This window comes from Lethenteron reissneri, chromosome 41, assembly GCF_015708825.2.
Source record: "Lethenteron reissneri isolate LAM-NWPU_2019-01 chromosome 41, ASM1570882v1, whole genome shotgun sequence".
Classification (NCBI taxonomy): Eukaryota; Metazoa; Chordata; class Hyperoartia; order Petromyzontiformes; family Petromyzontidae; genus Lethenteron; species Lethenteron reissneri.
The window spans coordinates 5,943,877-5,963,745 of record NC_083819.1 but is presented as its reverse complement, the minus strand read 5'-3'; the positions used below and the strand labels follow the sequence as shown (position 1 = coordinate 5,963,745).

Genomic DNA, 19,869 nt, shown 5'->3' with positions numbered 1-19,869 from the left:
CAAAGCCTCTACCCAGTAAACGTGCAAAGTTGGGCCAATGTTGGCCTGTGGTTGTGCCAACACGTCTAACAACAAATCGCAATACGACGCAATGGAATATTTTAACATCCTCCCTGCTTCATGTGCACCATTCAAACGGCCGTTGAGAAGTTAGTAAGGCAGCGTTAGAACTTAGTAGGGTGTCTATAAACGGATCGCCCTGTATTAACAGGCGGTGTAACAATGCGTGGATTCATCGATTGGCATCGGAATCTTTTTTCACGCTCACGATTCGGGCATCAAATTGCCCGTGTCGCCATCGACATGTCAGGGCCATTCGTTGAATATTGGATGGTAATTTGGTCGTGTAACCTCTCCAGGCAATCTTCTTGGTTCTTTCGGTAAAGTTACGTAGAAGGGAAATAATAAAATAATAAAAATAAAACGTAATAAAATAATTCTCACGACGTTTCGGCCACAACGCAAGCAGCCGTCCTGTTCTTCACCTGAGGACGGCTGCTTGCGTTGTGGCCGAAACATCGTGAGAATTAATTTATTACTGTTGTATTTTAATTATTTTATTATTTCCTTTCTACGTGACTTTACCGAACGAACCAAGAAGATGAATCCCTGTAGTCACGAAAGCTTTAAATCGAAACTCTCCAGGCAATGTTAAGACAAAATTAAAAATCAAATCTCAATCCCCGAATCGTGAAAATTCATGGAATCGTATGCCCCTCGCGTTTAATAATAAGTGGGGAATAACCTCCCACCCCAATGCTCTCTCAGATTATATACATTTAAAGGTAACTCTTCACCACTTTCGCGTTTCCATTACGTATACATTATAAGCTTTCTCAGACTTTCGGTGTTTCCAACACGCTTTACAAACTTTATTCATTTTTGACACATTTCAGAGGGTCCTATCGTTCCGTTCAAACAATTATGCGAGTCGCACCTTCATGGTCACGCCTCCAAATTCCGTACACCCAAGGGCAGGGCCGTCCATGGGTGTGGGGTGGGTGTGTGTGAGGCCCAGGGCAAACCCCATCGTGCGGGCCCCCCTCCAAGCCTTCAAACTAAATCAGAAGTATTGTCTGACAACACCGTGAGATCGAACCACGGGGCCCCCCAGAGTGTGGGGCCCGAGGCAGTCGCCCCAATTCGCCGTGTACCTTAAGGACGGTTCTGCCCAAGGGACACACAGTGAAGCTCAGTGTTTGAGCCAAGGGACTTCCCTACCAACCAACGGTAAATTAGATTGAGAGCTTAACCATTATAGCCGAGCCGTTTTCACTACTCTATAAAACTTGGGTATCTCAAGACTCTAGTCCTCCGCACCCCACCCCATTCAACTTTTACCAATCTTGCGATTTTAATACATGTCAAGTCGTGATGCGTTTTTACACGCCTGATGATTGCTAAACACAACAACCTGTGGTGTGCAATAAAATTTAAGGAGGTATGAAAAGCTCTGGGTGTTAAGATTATTGTGATGTTGCTGCCTGTACATTAAACGTCAATTTGCTAACTATATAATTCTATAACTGGTTAATTTGCTTGTTAAAAAGGGCTGCACTTTAAAGAGTGTCAAGTGCGCATCGGATGCACGAGACATTTTCGATCAAATGAAGAAATACAAATATGGTACAAAGCTGCATCTCATGGTGAGTGGCCAAGATTGTGGTCGTACGAGACAGAAGTAATTAATTAGAACAGTGCTATAAAGACCGTTTTCTTTTCGCAGCTTTCCTTCTGAATGTCATTAACAATTCGCGTGAATTGTAAAAAAAAAAGATGAAATGTTTATGCGCAAGGTTGAGTCAGAGCCCGAGGCCATCATTTCAACGTAGAGTGCATCTCATTTTTTTCACGGAAAGCAGAAATTTGGAAATGTTAAAACAAAATAGGCTCTTTACGCTATCAAACTAAATACAGAAATACATTACATCTGGCTTAAAAAATCAAAATAAATAGGAGTTGCAATCATTTATGTAATATCTGCCCAATCAAGTGTAAAAATCTCATTCTTCTTTACAAAGTAATGTTTTTACAAAAAAGTTATTTCATTAATTATACGGAGACTCATTTACAGAGGAAGCTCAGTATAATGCAAGCTGAAAATCATCAGCCTATAAATATTGATTAATTACATGAATGGCTTACAATTATATTCCTTTTACATTTAAACAGCCAAAGTGGTGGCAACTCGGGCTGCGTGAAAGCTACAGCTCCACACAATGCGTTGGTTAATTGTCTCGCTTATCTTTAAAAGTGTAGTTTTTGCAGCAAATTCCACTGCACGAATGCATCAAGGTAATCCGCACGGAGGATGACAAGTCAAGACGAAAGGAAGGCCCACCTTTCTCTGTATCGCAATTAAAAAATAACAAAAAAATACTGCCTTTGCGCGGGGCGGGGAAGAGAAAAATACGCAAGACGCCGTCGTCAGAAGTCACGCGCCGTTCCTCCCATCAGGCATGCAGGTCACAAAAACGCACGGTACGCGGGCCTCTTTCCGCGATGGCAAGACCCGCTCGACTCCGCGGTGAGCGCCTCGCACACCTGCCCAGCTCGAGAGGGGCACCTCTACCCCCCCCCTCCGCACTCCCGTTATGCCACAGCCACACGTCAAGGTTGTTTCCTTGGAATCTCTCTCACTTGATACAGCAATCGTAGCTGTGACGGTTCCACCTGAAGACAGAGGCTTGTGTTGCCTCCGAAACGTCGTGATTTTTATTTAATTTTTTATTTTACTTTTATTAATTTTATTTTTTTACCTACGTGACTTTACCTAAAAAACCTAAGAATACACGTCCCGGTGTTTAATCCGACGTCACGAACGACACACTAGAACGCGATTTTCTTGGTACGTACACAGTGAGGGTTCGACGAATTGTCGCGACTGGTGGTCGTGGCAATTTCTGACACGATGGGTTTGTTTCGTATTTTTTGCTGTCTCGCTTCGCACGATTTTCTCTCTTTTGCGCCGCCCTCTCGCTTTGCCTGCGCTATTTTGTAGCAGTCCGATCCGATCCGATCCGCCAGTCATGGCGGTTCGACACCCGGTGATTTGTCGAGGTTCAGAGCGGTGAAATCTATTCAACGGTTATTTATTTCTCGTTTCACCTATACGAGACGGGGAAAAAAATCTAACATTTTTCATTTTTACCTGCACAGTCTTGTTTGCTCCATTAGCCCGATTGTAAACATCACCATGGCGCTGTTATTATTATTATCACGTAATGTTCAGAAATTATTTTTTTAAACATTCCCATGCGCATGATTAATTGCGCGTATCATAGGCAAAACAATGGATTTAAAATTGCGGGTTTGTGACGGGTGGTGGTGGCTTGAATAGGCCGCCTTCATCAAGCAGTAGATTTGACCACGGCTGATGACTACGACGAATCGTTACGTGGCCAATCAAGACCACGCCTGCAGTGCAGGACTGAACGTCGCAGGGGAGGAACCCTCATCTCGCCAAACACGTTCCTGTAAACGTACACCCACGAGAGATTGACAAACCTGTTATTCTTGCAACGCCCCAGTGCTTTGTACCGTCATTCGTCGTTTATGCAATCGCTGGCACTTGCAAACCAAGGCAGTGATTCACGGGACAATCTGGCAACACACCGATGGGCTGGATGGACAGGAAACCCTGCCAACACACGCTTAGCTCCACACAGCCGGGGGATAAAATAAAAAAAATATATGAACGTAAAAATTTAACCAAAGAAATCCAGCATTCGCTCACAACACGATCGCAACTGGCGCAAGCTACGATTGTAAAATTCAAAGAGAATAACCCAAGTCAGGCAGAACCATTTACGTCTCTCGGAGTCGAGACATCCTCTGCCCACGCTTGACGTGCGATGGGACAACAGCGGCGCTCAGTTAACGAGCTTAATCGCGCGCGAGCGTGGTGCAAACCGAGGTGAGGGGGGGGGCTGCCGCAGGCAAAGAATAGAAAATGTCGCCCGCACCACCTGACCGCAGCGCGCGCAACGTCTGCCATTGTACTGTACTGGCCAGACCTGATGTGCTACTCCCCAATTCCAAGCAGGAGGGAGAGGCGATGTTATTGTGCAGCGGCAGGTACCCACGGGTGCATGGCCACGTTCCCAGGGGTGAACGGCGTGTACCCACGGGTAAAACAGCGCGTTGCTACAGGTGCATGCCCACGTACCCACGGGTGCATGCCCACGTACCCACGGGTGCATGCCCATGTACCCACACGGGTGCATGCCCACGTACCCACACGGGTGCATGGCCACGTACCCATGGGTGAGCGGCACGTCCTAATGCTCGCACCGAACACCGCCAGCGCTGCTCTGAGCGAACGATCGCGGCGCCACGTGTTGATCGCACCATGGGCCACGACTAGGACGAGTCTTCCGGTCAACGCACTTCAAGCGCCGCGTAATCCAGCGCAATTATTTATTTTTTACATCTTCATTTTAAAAAGAAACGTGACAGCAGCTCCTCGTTTCGTTGATGGTTGTCCGTTACATTTTTTATTACGTAGGTTTTTTTTTATTGTGGTTGTTTTACTGGTCCTGGGGTTTTTAAAGGGATGAATGGATGAATAAAACAAGTCCAGACGAGTTCCCAGGGGCCTGGACCGGAAGGACTCATTCCCCTTTCACCATCTTGCAGTTGCGCTTGACGCGCGAGTATGGGCCGAAATTGTCGTCGAACACAAAGTCCCAAAGCACTTTGACCCAGGAGGTGTGCTGCGGCAGGTGATCGTAGAATTCCGGAGCCATCTTCTTGACCTGGCAGTGGGGGGGGGGGGGGGTGGGAGACAATCGTCGGAGTAGTTAGTCCACAGCCGCGAGCCCAACGCGCATTCTATGCATGCAGCAAGAAAAGATTTCCGTGGTCTGATTCCGCCAGTGTTTATTTCGTGAGCGTTTAAAAAAACAAATTCATTCAGACGCTGTTTTTCCGACAGACCTGTTCTTCACCTGAGGACGGCTGCTTGCGTTGTGGCCAAAACGTCGTGAGAATTATTTTATTATGTTTTATTTTTATTATTTCCCTTCTACGTGACTTTACCGAAAGAACCAAGAAGATGAATCCCTGCAGTCACGAAAGCTTCAAATCGAAATTTAAATGTGTCAGATTCTTAATGGAGTCGACAAAAATCCGTGGGGATTTTAGTCAAGCCATATGCCACATACTCCCTTAAGCAATGCTCTTAGTCCAGTTGGCTATCAAGTTCACTAAGTAGGTGAAAAAAATGTCGAATGCTCTCCTGCTTGGTGTTGGTAGATTTTAAAACTATACTTTGAAGCATTGCATGTATTTGACCGTAGGGGTTATAATGTTAATGTAGATCTTATTAACAATACCCATAGAGGACATCGTGCACTGATGATCATAAATATTTAAGCCAAGAACTCCCAAAGACAATGGAGACTAACGCTGGCACCAGTGCTAGAACACTCAGGGCCCTAAGCAGAATGGACTTTTGGGTGCCTCACGCACCCACCAACGTTTCGTGACAGACAAACTACATAGCTTAACGATATTTTCATCGTGTTACATAATTAGAGTAATCGAATCATTTCAAGTCAAATTATTCTGAGCTTTTTTAATGTTTTTATCTTTCACATGCATGTCAATTGGAGCTGATGTTTAGATACACCAGAATTGTTTCACGAATCCCGTGGCCTCCTTGAGCCACTTGGGACCCTACCAGAGCTAAAGCCAGATATTTCTGACATGTCTGGCATCCGGCGGAATGGTGTTCCGCAATTGCCCTGACAAAAAATTGAGTCACCAGGCACCCCACCAGCCCCACTAGCCTCACCCTTGCTACGGCACTGGCCACCGCCGAGCGAGCGATCAGCGATCAAGCTGGGGCGCGCACAACTTACGAGTGGCAGCTTGCTGCCGGGGATGCTGGGAAAGTCGTGGTGCTCCATGTGGTAGCCCACGTTGAAGGTGATCCAGTTGAGCGGCCCATAGTAGGACACGGTCTCGTGGCCCTTGAGGAACATGTAGTGCTCGGCGATGAAGTGGCCGGAGATGGGGTGCAGACCCATGCAGAGGATGGTGCCGGCGACCATGAACACCACGGGCTTGAGGCCCCACAGGCTGTAGACGACGAGGTCGAAGACGAACTGCACCAGCGCGTTCGCCATCTCCATCTGGGTCATGGGTTTGGGGTTGACGTAGAGGGGCCGCAGCGCGTACAGCAGCGGCTGCAGGATGATCCACACAAGCTTGCGTGCCGGAGTGCAGAAGAACCAACCCTCGAAGTCCGTGGGGATGTCGACGTCGAGGCCGTCACCACCCAGGTAGCGGTGGTGGTCGATGTGGTACTTCTTGAAGGACACCGAGTACGGCACGCCAATGGGCAGGTTGGCGAACATGCCGAACAGGCGGTTCCAGCGGGCCATCTTGTTGCCGAAGGCGGCGTTGTGCGAGATGTCATGGATGGCGAGCGTGAGCGAGTGGTTTATGCAGCCGCCTAGGCCATACGCCCAGAACATCACCCACTTCCACGAGAGGTCGCTCACCAAGTAGAGCATGAGGACCTGCACCAGCACCATTGCGGACACCACCCACTTGAGCTGTGGGTCGGGCCCCATGAGCTCCTTGATCTCCGGGTGCTTCGCTGAGTTGGAGCAGAGGAATGGGGAGTTGCAAGGGAGCAAAGTTAATGAACTATCATCATCATTGTTGTCATCATTGTTATCGTCATCATCGTTATTTTCACCATCATCCTTATCGTCACAATCATCGTTGTTGTTGCCATCATTGTCAGGAAAACCAATGTTTTTAGGCCGTGCGCTACGACATCCAACTGCCTTGAAGTGTGGCTCTATATTTCACGGAGCAGACACAGGAATCGTTGACAACTCCGTTTGTGAGCGTCTTTCATCAGGCATCTCAAAGCGTCGTAGAAGACATGGCAGCAGACGCTCGGCCTGGTGATAACTCATGGAACTAAACGCTAACAAATGGCAAAATTATTAAATTAAAGTTGAGAGCCGCTTGGTGAATGAGCTAAAAGTTGCATAAATGGAAGTGAATAAATAAGCTTTAACATGTACCCTTTATTTGGGCATTGCAAAAAGTGTAATCGTTATCAGACAATAAATCCACTTCATATTATTTGGGTCTTTCGGTAAAGTCACGTAGATAGGTTCAAAGAAAATAACAAAAAACTACGACGTTTCGATCGCAATAAAAAGCGGCCGTCATCAGGAAAAGGGGGGTTAGCCTCTAAAGGGAAACTGTTTATAAAGGTTTGAAATGGGCGTAGCCCAAGTGTCAGCAGCATGGGCGGGGCAGGTTATGTTAATGTCAGTGACGCTGGTGGGTTTCCACCAATCAAAGGGCTGTCAAGTAATAATTGCACCTCGCTTTACACACTCATACTGTTGACGGTGGACTTTGCTGCTCGAGGTGATGGTACTCACCTCTAGCAGCCTCCACCGTCAACAATCCTGGCCTAGCCCACTCACTTCTCTTAACGATCAGAATGAGCTCTGTTTATGTTCTCTAACACATCTGCTCCTCGTTCAAAAATTCACACGCGATGTTTGATGGTAGTGTCATTAAAAATAATAAAATTACAATTATTTACCCAGGATAGTCTCAAAGAGTGTAAAAAAAAATTCCCAGGAGGCTCCTACATTGGGACAATTCTATGAGTAACAAGAGTTTGGATTTGTGTCGGCGGAGAAACCAGAGACAACCCAGCGTGCATTTGGGGATTGTGGGGGTGCAACACTCAGCACTGTTATCTCATGGCCTCATCTCATAAAAACCGTGACGCGAACAGCGGCAGCTTTTGACTAGCCATTGAACAAAGGCGGTCACTGCATTGCGCGCTTTTAGATGCGCTTCTGCGGCCGTCTGGAATGCTCTTCCTTCCTATATTAGGAAGCCACTGGAGGCTATGCACTTTTAATTCTAGGTTGTAAACGAATTTCTTTAGAACTTATTTTTGTGTTAAGTTTGTTGTCCTTCCGCCACACCTCCGATTCGCGCGGTTGGCTACGCATCGTGCGAAAGAAGTTCAACATACATACACACCTACAACACCTGGCAAGCCCTCGTGGTCACTTATCCAAATATTTACGAAGCCCCACTCTACTGCCCGTGAGACGAGGGCACATTCGAGATCATTTGGGATACAGACAAAGCATGAAGGAAGCAGAAGCTTGTTGGTTCGCAAGGTGTTTACGACATGATGAAAATGTTTCAATTCACAGGGTGTCTCAAGTTGACCCCAGCTCAAGACGTTGCCGTGCAAAGAGAAAATATTGGGTAGGAGGCTGCGGTGGGGGGAAGGGAACGATCTTGTGTGAAAAATAAACTATGACACATTTACTCAATAAGATGAAACCTACATAACACACGCGTTGCAGGAGAGAGTCGAATTGGAATCATGTCCAAGGCAACATGTAGAGCACCTTGACTTAAAGCTTTCGTGACTGCAGGAATTCATATTCTTGGGTCTTTCGGTAAAGTCACGTAGATAGGTTCAAAGAAAATAACAAAAATAACAAACAAAAAACTACGACGTTTTGATCGCAACACAAGCGGTTACAGACAAAGCAGGAAGGGAGCAGAAGTTTGTGTTGCGTTAGAAACGTCGTAGTTTTTGTAGTTTTGTAATATTTTGTTATATTCTTTGAACCTATCTACGTGACTTTACCGAAAGACCCAAGAATATGGAGAGCACCCTTTTGTTGCTGTGCTGCACTTCTACGCTCCCACATCTACGCTGCCCACCTTCACGAATCCGCACCGATCAGCGTGACGAAGTGAGGGTCAAATGACCGTGGTGTGGGGAGGCCCTCATCCAGTTGTGGAACGACAAGAGGAAACACAGCTCTGCGTGCGTGAATTTTTGGCCCGCGAAAGAATTACGTGGAGCTACTGCAGTCCACAAATACACCACAATACCTTTCTGATCTCGTCAAGGAACATAAACCATCACACGAACCTCTGCGTCATCCTTGCAGCGGCAGCTTTTGGCTAGCCATCGAACAAAGACGGTCACTGCATCGCGTACTTTCCGATGCCACCTGGAACGCTCTTTCTTCTGATATTAGTAAGCCAATGGATCTATGCACTTTTCAATCTAGATTTAAAAGCAATTTCTTTTTTGTGTTTGTTGTCCTTCCCCCGTACCTCCAATTAGCACATGTGGCTACGTACGATGCGAAATATGTTCAACATACATACACACAAACTAAACAAAAAAGCATTTGCAAAGAAATGAGTTTTCAACCGAGATGGCTGAGCCAAAAGATTTAAAAGTCGGTCACGCGCTCTTCCACAGCATCACCGCGCTGATGGCGAGTTCACACTCGGGAGGAGCGACATCCCGGCGATTTTTTTTCTTGTCAGGAGTGGCTCCAAAGCTTCTATGGCTCCATTAGCAATGCCAACAGTGGCAGGCGATGACTTCGGTTTGCACAGCTGTCAAACCGGGCGCGCCGCGACCAGAGCTGCAGCGGCTCTTGAGTTGCTCGAGCCGAAGCTGGTTTAGCCAATTAAATATTACCGCACATCCGATTAGCACGCTTGGCTACGTTTGGCGCGAAAGACGTTCAACACGCATGCATACATACATACATACGTTACAGCAGTAACGTTATACTCGTGCGGTGCCTGGCTCGGTAAATACAGGACACAATCAACCACACAGGATCAGATTTTTTTTGTGGACACCCTTTAAATTTTATTCCTGGACAAAGTAAATAAATATATACACACCTGCCATGGCAGGGATGGGGGGCAGGGAGAGGGGGGGATCCTGTTTCTATTTAAACATATTGTGACAAACTAATGGTGACAATTCCTCATATTAAATTTCCATTGCCTTTAATAAAAGGCGATGAAGGTCAAGGCGCAGCCTTGCAAGTGCCCGGTCCCGACACCGTTAGCGGATGGCCCTCCACTAGAGGGAGCTCAAGAAGAAGGTCCCTCTGAGGATATTTTTGGCCTACTCTTCCACGCTGGCCAGATATCAGTAGGGCAATAATACCCTGCTGCGGGGTGGTTCGAATCAAACCGGCGACCTCTGGTTAGCAAGTTCAGTGCGCCAACCGCTACACCGCAGCACCTTTGGTACAGAAGCTCCGATACAGATTTTTTTAAAGTATCCGAACCAAACTAGTGACAAACATTTCCTCTTCGGGAGCCCAGTGGGAACTCATTGAGAGTCGTGTATTTTTGCTCGCTACGCGATGGAACCAAGGCTACGCTTGCAGCGCTTTTTTTAGGAAAACGTCTTTGTTTAACCAACCAGCGAGCCCGTTGAGATTGCGAGACGTGTATTTCGCAAGGCGATAAAACACCGGGCGAAGCACAAACACTACGGTGACAACAGATGTAAGAAAAAAAAAACACGGCCACTTTTGTAAAAAAAAATCAAGACGGTCAAACCTTTTCACTTGCACAAAGCGCGCGCGCGTGCGTTGTGTGCGAGCGTGTACGTAGCAATGTTGTGTTGCAACCGGCATCATGTATTTTACACTTTCGCATGACGACAGCCCACACAACAGCCAAGGCTGTGTTCGTGCGTAGCCGTGGACCGGACGGTCCCCCTTGGCTAATGTGTGCGCGTGTGTGTGGCAACACCACGCGGACGGGGCAGCGGGTGTATGCCGACCTTTCAAACACGCCGCCTCCACCATCACTGCGACATTCGAAGCCAACGACAAAGTGCAATTTTTGACGTCCACACCAACAGCCTTGGTGGACAGAGGAGGGGACGGATTTTCCCCACAACGCAGAGCACACAAACGCGACGGCGCATCACGTCGTCTCTGAGCGAGGGTGCAAACGTTCAAGAATGGACTATTAACAGGAGCGGTTGATGACGAAAATTAATTGCATCATTTCGTGAAAGGGTGAGCGAAGACGCAGTGGTTGGAGCACTGCACCGTGACGGACCGGACAACCAGTGGGCGAATCCTCCGACGTGGCCAGCTTCAGTAACGAGCGGTTTCTGAACCAGTTTTCAGGGGTGGCGCTCCCAAAATAAATGTTAAACTTCGAGACTGCGATGGAAGCACATCATCACCGTGTAAAACATTCTCGTGAGCGAAGGCATCCGAACCCGGTGGCTCAGCGGCAGAGCGAGCAAATTCAAATTTTGGTTGGGAGGGGGGGCGAATGCAGCCCATCATCTTTCTGGGGTAAATATAATAGATACCACTTTTCAACATTGATTGTCATGTGGACATAGAGTCGGCCCCTTGCAACAGAAAATACGGAGCATTCTGGCTCAGGGCTGCAAACAGGAGACCATCATTGCCTCAATGTCCATTCGAGCAAGGATGTAATGAATTGAAACGGGGTCCCCCAAAAATATGTTCTACTCAGGGCAACCACCAAAGGGCCAGCGCCACCGCTGCATTCAATAACACATTCATGTTTACCGAGACCGCGGAAGGAAAACGCTTTGAGCAATGATTTAACAGGGTTCTGCCTCCATGGCCAAAGAAAATATGGAAACACCTACAACATAGGCAACATGTTACACCACCAAAAATAAATAAGGTAAATGTTTAAAAGCGATGACTCACGTCTTTGAGAATGGCAAGAAAGCCCAGATTATTTCCCTAAAGGCACAGAGGGGCCACTGTGTTGCCATTTTATAGGGTGTTCGCGTTTCTGCAGATTTCCTCTATCCCAAAAAATACATCAACCGGCCTTTGTGAACAATGATTTATCCTGGTGAACATGATCACGTCACAGATACCACACGGTGCCCGACGGGCTCGCATAGTAAATATAACTTTCGCAGAACGTACGAGGCCAGTATTTTGGCAACTGCCGAGTTTCACTTTCAGAGCGTGCACGCGTGAAATTCATCACACGAACAACAATAAGGACGTGAATATACATCAGGAAGGATTCAGGAGTCTCATGACTCTCTTTTCAAGAGGGTCTTGTATTTAGATGTGTGACCAACTGCATGAAAGGAGTCGAATTTCAAGTTCATGTTGCTAGACCGGGTGAGAACAAGAGACCAGATTAGATTTGTGGCAGAAAGGCACCACATATGTAAACGAAAAAATTATTGACCAGTGTTACGGAAATGAAAAGAGTGAAAAACGTATAACATAGTACAGTACAACAATTAAGAAATTCTAAATCAGAGTAAAATCAGCCAATAAAATTCGGAGTAAAAGAGACAACTTACGTTACACAGAAGAAATCGAAAACACTGCACAAACTAAAATACATATTCACTCGTATCTGCAATAAAAGTTGACTCGGATAAATTACTTTTAATAGCGATATTGCTTTTAACAGTAGCAGGAGAGTCCCTTTGTGAGAGGGAAGAAACCAGAAGTAAATTGATAAAATCCACCAAGCATACGAAGAGGACGTCTCTCAAAATCCACACAAATGGGTTCATGAATCCAGAATCAGAATATGTATGTATACTGGAGGAATCCAGTACAAAGCTACCTGATCAATGAACCTATGTTGCCTCCAAAGCTTTGGATTGCAAACCTAAGCCACAACATTGACAGCAAACGCTGAAGAGAGTTTAGATTCCATTGCCTGTGCCATAGCCTGGCTTACACACTCGGTATAAAACTTTCTAGAGGTGCACTCAGCCTTTACTCGGCAAGCAAAGGTGGCAGGGCTTTACAATGACCATTATACGTCTGGCTAGGAAACAAGTGCGTCGCAACAATAGTTAGACGTCTTTTAAAATTGTGCCGATTCGATTGAAAAAATAAACTTCAAAGCGCACAATTTTCAAACTCGCTTTGAAAAAAGCATTGATGCATTAGCTCTGTTTCTTCACCAGGCCGTTAAGTGGGTAGGCGCACAATAACTCTCGTGAACGTGACCCCCATTATGAACACAGCTTCTCGCGTAACGCTGTGTTGCCATAAGGGACTTGCCCAAGAGAAAAACCGCCGACATTGATCAAAGGGTTGCCCAAAAATTGGGAGACCTAATTCTCAGCAAAAACAAGTAAACCCGTAAAAACAAAGTTTTTCACTCTAAATCCTTTATATGCGTGGCGGCTAGAGTCCTCTCGTCCTCTGGCTTGAGATGGCTGCCACCTATGGGTCAGATGATTGTCTGCCAGTATTAAGCAATTGGTAATTAAATATTTAATTTGTTTTCCCAAAACAGTGTAAAATTTTGGAAAAAAAATTTCACGAAAATTAATTGTCTCGCACAACGAGTCTGTGTGGAAAATGTCAGCTCGATTGGATCACGGGAAGTGGGTTAAAAAACGAGCGAAAGATTTGCACGGTCGTAAGCGCGCAAGCAAGCAAGTGAACTTAATATAAAGGATTTTTAAAAAGGAACACTGTGTTTGCAATTATGCAAATGTATTTTGCCGAAAGCTCCTTATCATGATCCACGCGTATGTATGATTTTTCCCCAACAAATTTTAGCATTTCAAATCGTACCCCGTCTGTTGCATCGTTCGGCTGTGTCCGTACAACATTAATCAATGTTGCGTTTAAAAGTATCGTACCGTGTTGCTTTTGTACTCAACAGGCCTCCCCCACCCCTCGTGAATATGGAGTGCTCTTTCCAATAACATGTGACGATTCGACAGTATTTGCTTAACCGATTCTGACTGCTGTCGAGACTGAAAAAGGTCAAAACCACTGCACAGAGTTTGCTCGCTTAAACAAATGTCTCTGGATAACTTCAGTCCGTAGACCCACTACGCCACTGCGACATTTTTACGTGGAAATACAGAACAAAAGTCTGTTTATTGTTCATTACATTTGTTATGCTGCGGATTGGTTCCAATTGAATGTTTGTCTCTCCGGACTCTCATTCAGTCCGAAACAGAGGAACTCAATGCATACGTCAACAACGCTGCCTTCAAAGAAAAATATGATATGCAACACATGACGTTTCAGGCAATGGCACTTCCATAAATACTACTACTAATAGAGCTATACATTTGTTAGAAAAGTTTTTTTTTTAGCCCACAGTGTTATTGACATACGTGTTTGAGTTCTTGTGTTGTGCCTGTGACACCACTACCACCAACACAAGCAGCAACAGCAGCATCACCAAATAATTAGTTATAAACCAAGGTCATCAATCTAGAACACACATTATGATTACTACCCCATGCTGACCCAAAGCGGCCTGGGATATAAACAGCTGTCATCAGTGGCATTTATATTGTACTATGAAATTAGACAAACACATCTAGTCGTTGTTTGTCAAAGGACTGAGAATTACTATTTCAGTACGGAACATACAAAGGCGAGGAGCGGTGGCGGTGGGGGGAGTAGTGACTCAGTGGTTAGCACACTGCATTGTGAACCGGGTGATCCGAGTTCTCATTCCTATCAGTGCAGAGTGATCTCAACTGATCCTGGGCAGCCCCATCTGCACAATTCAGAAATCCGCACTGACCTATTACTATTTATTTAAAAATAAATATTTTACCAAGTAAGACCCACTTAACTATAGACCTTTTTTCAGAAGTGACCTCGCCGCAAATGATAGCTCCACGAAATGGCTTATCACGTGGAAATGTATAGCAGCAGCCAAATACCGGAGAAAATTCGACTCGACCACAGGGAGAACATGCAAACTCCAAAATATACAGGCGTCGGGGTCGAACCTACGCCCTCCTGCATACCAGGCGAGGGAGTTAACATGTCGCCACCGCATGTTTAAATATAACCAAACAGCCCCATGACCAAAATGGCGTGGGAAGTCATTAAAGGGTTGTACATTACATACATTACATACCTTGCCTTATTACGACTGCTTGGTACTGTATTGTATAACACGTAGGCTTTCGCGACCAATATTATTTATAATCAACGTTTTTGGGTTTAGATCGCGTTATTTATAAATGTGTCGTAACCCTCCACCACCCGACACGGCCAATCAGTAAAACGTGTCACGTTGACAAAAGACAAATAGTTCACTGCTTTAGCCCACCGGTGTGTTGAAGCGTGAAACCACAACATTTACAATTTTTGAGTAAATGTTGTGGTTTCACGCTTCAACACACCGGTGGACTAAAGCAGTGAACTATTTGTCTTTTATCAACGTGACACTTTTTACTGATTGGCCGTGTCGGGTATGTGGAGGGTTACGACACATTTATAAATAACGCGATCTAAACCCAAAAACATTGATTATGAACTGTATTGTATCTTGTAATCGTATGCAATGATTACAGTCTACAATAGTATCCAACTACTCTATTACACGTACACACGTAAATACGTATACATATAAACATTAAGTTCGTGTATTTGGGTATTGTATTTCTGTTCAGAAAAGTGAGTGGGGCTTGGGTATGGGAGCATCGCTAGAAGGAATGAAGGCCGTGATGGGGGTGATAGCCAACGAATAGGAAGTCGTTCCAGAGGCAGTGCAACACGGAGATGGAGCGATTAAATCGGCTCGTGTGTAGTTGGGTGCGCTCTGCGAATCGTGACATCGCAGAACCAACCGTGACGGATGACGATGATGATTTCACGTAGCCAATGAAGAAGAGCAACTATGTATTCGAGATTCAGTTCTAAGTGAATTAGCCATTCAATTGATTCATCTGAGAAGAAGGAGAATATCAGATAATTCCCACCCCAACCGAAGTTATCTGGTTTCCATGGTTTGCTATTCGTAGCTGCAGTAGCACAAAGGATTGAGAGTGTTCTTTGTATTTTATTTCACAAGGCATTCATCCAGCAGTGGATTGCCCGTGGCTATGATGATGATACGCTGCTAGTTTTGTCTAGAGATTAATGGATACGCACCGTCGTGAGCACACCGCACGCCACGTTTTTTTTTTAATCAGGAACCGCACCCACACCTCTGGCTCAGGGGCAAGTTGAACTTTGATCCAACACTCATAAAAATACCGTATTCTTCCGATTACAAAATGCAGATTCCCCCCCCAAACCCCTTGTGTCTTAAAGCAAAGGTTGTGGGTGCGGCGTATAATCCGGAACTTGTGTGTGTGTGACTAAATGTCTACTTATTGACAACATATTCTTAAGTTTTTTCGGTAAAGTCACGTAGGTAAAAAATGTTAAATTAATAAAAGTAAAATAAAAATAAAATAAAAAAACACGACGTTTCGGAGGCAACACAAGCCTCCGAAACGTCGTGATTTTTTATTTTATTTTTATTTTACTTTCATTAATTTAATTTTTTTACCTACGTGACTTTACCGAAAAAACCTAAGAATATGAATCCTTGCAGTCACGAAAGCTTTAAATCTAGAACTTACTGACAACCGCAAGAATATATTTTTTAGTGCGTCTTACTTTCTGAAGCGTCTTAGGAGAGAATAGAGTGGTGGTATTAGATATGTAATACACGCGTGTGTGCACACGCAATTCCCCCTTTTTGGCAATGCACTGATGATGGATGAGGGTCTCCGCCAAGGCATGCGGGGGTCGTGGGAATTTTTTGTTTTTATTTCCCCATGAAACTTCACGTAGGGCACTTCAATACGCTGCTGGTTCGTGACAATTTGTTGACCGGGTGGGGAGCATAGAAGTACAGTACAACAAAACATTTTTTGCTGCACTGCAAATAATAATATATACCGCCGCAGAAGCCTACAACACCTGATTGATGGGTATGTGGTCACCCATACAAGGAGGGGCCGAAGTCCCCGACTCAAGTCTTCCTATGATTAGAGATGGAACGAGATGGGGCGAATTGTGGGATAATCGTGTCAATGGCATAACCAGCTTTATGCCATTGACAAAGCACGTGATAAACATTGCTCAACGTATATTTAAGGACAGTCATTTTAAACTCGTGGGAGATGTATTTAATCATCATTTCACGAACGGAATTTAACGTTGCTGTGGCTGCGTGCCAAAAACCAAGTTAAAACATTGACCAATTCCATTAAATGAGCGTTTGGCTGGCTTGCACGTGGAAGGAAACCGGAGAAAACCCATCGCGCATACCAAAGGGTTAATGATGAAAGCTACGCACAGATGGATTAAAAAATACACTGATGTAGTGATATACCATGGCCTTCTCACAACCCGATGATATACTCAACAATGTAGTGATATACCATATAGCCTTCTCACAACCCGATGATATACTCAACACCTCGTAGGCAGTCGCCCATGCAAATACGATCCAAGCTCGGTCCTGCTTAGCCCTCGAGAGCTATTGAGATCAGACGCTTTTCCAGGTGATTTGGTTATAGGTAATGTTACATATGTATATATTTAATCCGCTCATATACGGTATATACATACGCACACACATGGAAACGGGAGCATTCGCGGGTTAATGGCATTATCCAAACTTAATAAAAGTGGACTTGGGCAGCCATGATGGAATAATTAATAATTTAATGGGTGGCAGCCAAAGAATGCAACGTGTCTCAGAAGGTGTCCACAGAGGAGACGGAGTGATGAAAATCGTTGCGTGCGCAGGTGGCACGGTGGATAGTTGGCACCGTAAGATTGGCGAGAGAAGTGGTGGCGGCGGTTTGAGGCCTTCATCCAGCGGTGGACTGACCATGGCTAAAGAGGATTATATTGCTCATAGTTCAAGCACATAATGTTGACAATACTCATACCTGCCCGCATCTAAAGTACAGGTGTGCAAGCTCGCCTTTAAAGCGCACGTGACTGATAGAAGGCACAGGTGTAAAGCCACAGAAAGTAAGTAAATGCCCACAACCATTCTCAATCCACTGATGGATTAAAGCCACCCCACAGCCATGTCGGTCATGCGAGGTTTTTTGTTTTATTTCACCATACTTCACAACGCTGGCCCACGCGGTTTGGTAAAGAGGAGAGAAGGGTGAGTAAAAGGCAAACAGTACTGATTCCGATATAAATGTGCCACGGAGAATTCGCCGTGGCCGGGAATCGAACGCAAGTCGGTTGGGTTCGTGGCGCAGTGCGCTACTAACCACTCCACCACCACTTCCCACATAAATACAAAGATCTCTCGTATAGCCTTAACGGACTGTTGGGGCAAGTGCCTCTGAAGACCGGAATGGCAAAGCAGGGGGTGGGTGGCCAGCACCACGCCCGGTCACCTTTGTCTCCCGAGTGGCAATGTTTACACATGCCACTAGGTACTCATTTGAAGCCGAGTCGACCTAGAGGAGACCCAGGAGCGGTTCAGACAACCATCACTGGCGTTGGCCGGGAATCGGCTTCGTAGCGCAGCACGCATACCTTTCACGCAATCACATTTTTTTTAAATAACAAAGGTATGAATACTCTTTACAAAGGTATGAACAACGTGTATATAATCATCACTCCTTACCCAGTATCTGCTTCCGTCGCTCCGTGTGCGGCTGTTCGGTGTAAACCCACTCGAAATCAGTTCTTGTCACCCTGTTCCCCATGGCTCTCGCAGTTGCTGGGTCTCTGCGCCCAGGTGTATTGTCTCGATATGGCCGGGTCGTGAATTCACGTGGAAGGTGATGGAGGAGGTTTCGAGTGGGGACTTATGGAGGGGCGGGGACTTCAGAGACGTGGCCTACAGAGGTGTGGTTTTTAACTTTCAGCCAACCACATGAAACCCATACACTCACTCATCGCTCACCATCAATCACATGCTACGAACCAACCATTCGAAATTCACTCACACACCACCAACTACAAGAAAGCCACCCACTTAACCACACAAACCCAACCACACAAAACTTACTCAATACCAGCCACACCCCACTGACCGCACGAAACCCACTCATTCACACATCGCCAACCACACACCACTAACCACACGAAAGCCACTCACATACCACCAACCACAGCAAATCCACACTCACACACTACTAACCACACCCGACCAACAACAACAACACAAACCCCACTTAATACCAACCACACGAAGCCAACTCACACACAGCCAACACACTCGAGTGGTCGAGTGAGATTTTCGACTTTTGAATATTTAGCGACACCTAGCGAGTTTCTTGAGGTTCGTTTGGCAACTTTGCTGACAGCAGTTGGCAACACTGAGAGCGCTTGCACTATCAACCTGACCATCTGAGTTTGATTCTCGGCCTCGGCTAACATTTGTGGCGAGGGTTATCTGAACCGATCCTGCCTGACCCTTTCACCAAAAACCTGCGTTGTCGGTTTAACAATTCAGCAAGCAATCCCTAGTATTGCCAAAAGGGGCCCGCCCTTTGACAACATAATTATAATATCCTTTAATAATTGAACAATTCATACGACCTTTAAGCATTCCGAATGTGCCCGATCTTGCCGGCTGTATGAAGCAAAGCAGGTTTAAGCCTGTTTAGTACTTGCAATGGTAGGCTGACTGAGATGAATACCTCTCTTAGAGTTTTCCCCACTTGCTACAGTAATTTTGCTGTGACGGTGCCACCTGAAGACGGAAGCTTGTGTTTCCTCCGAAACGTTGTGATTTAATTCATCTTAATTTTTTCTTTTTTACCTACGTGACTTTACAGAAAAAACAAAGATCATGAGATGAATACCGTTTGCTTTTTTCGGCTTGGGCTACTCGATGGCCGTAAGGTTGTACTATTAAATCAATGGATTGTTCAGTGTCATACTTCACCAGACAACTCAGTGCGCTTTGGTGAAGTGGGGGCCTCAAGACCACCACCCGTGGTAATCCACCTAGGGACATGCAAAACAAACTGATTGTATCGCTGCTCTTCTCGGTATAGGTCCTCTCTCGGATGCGATTTATTCATTACAAATCTGTTCACATTTGTATTGTATACTTTCAAAAAAAGAATGTCCATGCAATGGGATTAAGTTGTTGTTGTTTTCCTCCCTTGAATAAGAGACAGATGGTGTGAGTGGGCTCACACCTGCTCATGAATAAAAGTGGTTATCTCCAATTATAGCTGTGGTTGAGCAAAACGTCCTCCTCGATTACATGGATTCGTTGAGGAACAGCTCGAGGTACAATCTC

General features: G+C 45.6%; 1 protein-coding gene across 1 annotated transcript; it reads right to left on the bottom strand.

The window, feature by feature from the left end:
- Positions 1–546: 546 nt before the first annotated feature.
- Positions 547–18,519, bottom strand: DEGS2 (delta 4-desaturase, sphingolipid 2). The gene is made up of 3 exons (XM_061568367.1): positions 18,238–18,519; positions 5,865–6,607; positions 547–4,757 (listed from the first exon to the last, which is right to left on the bottom strand). The coding sequence occupies exons 1-3, from the start codon at positions 18,317–18,319 to the stop codon at positions 4,614–4,616; spliced, it is 969 nt and encodes a 322-aa protein (XP_061424351.1). The 5' UTR covers positions 18,320–18,519; the 3' UTR covers positions 547–4,613.
- Positions 18,520–19,869: the final 1,350 nt, after the last annotated feature.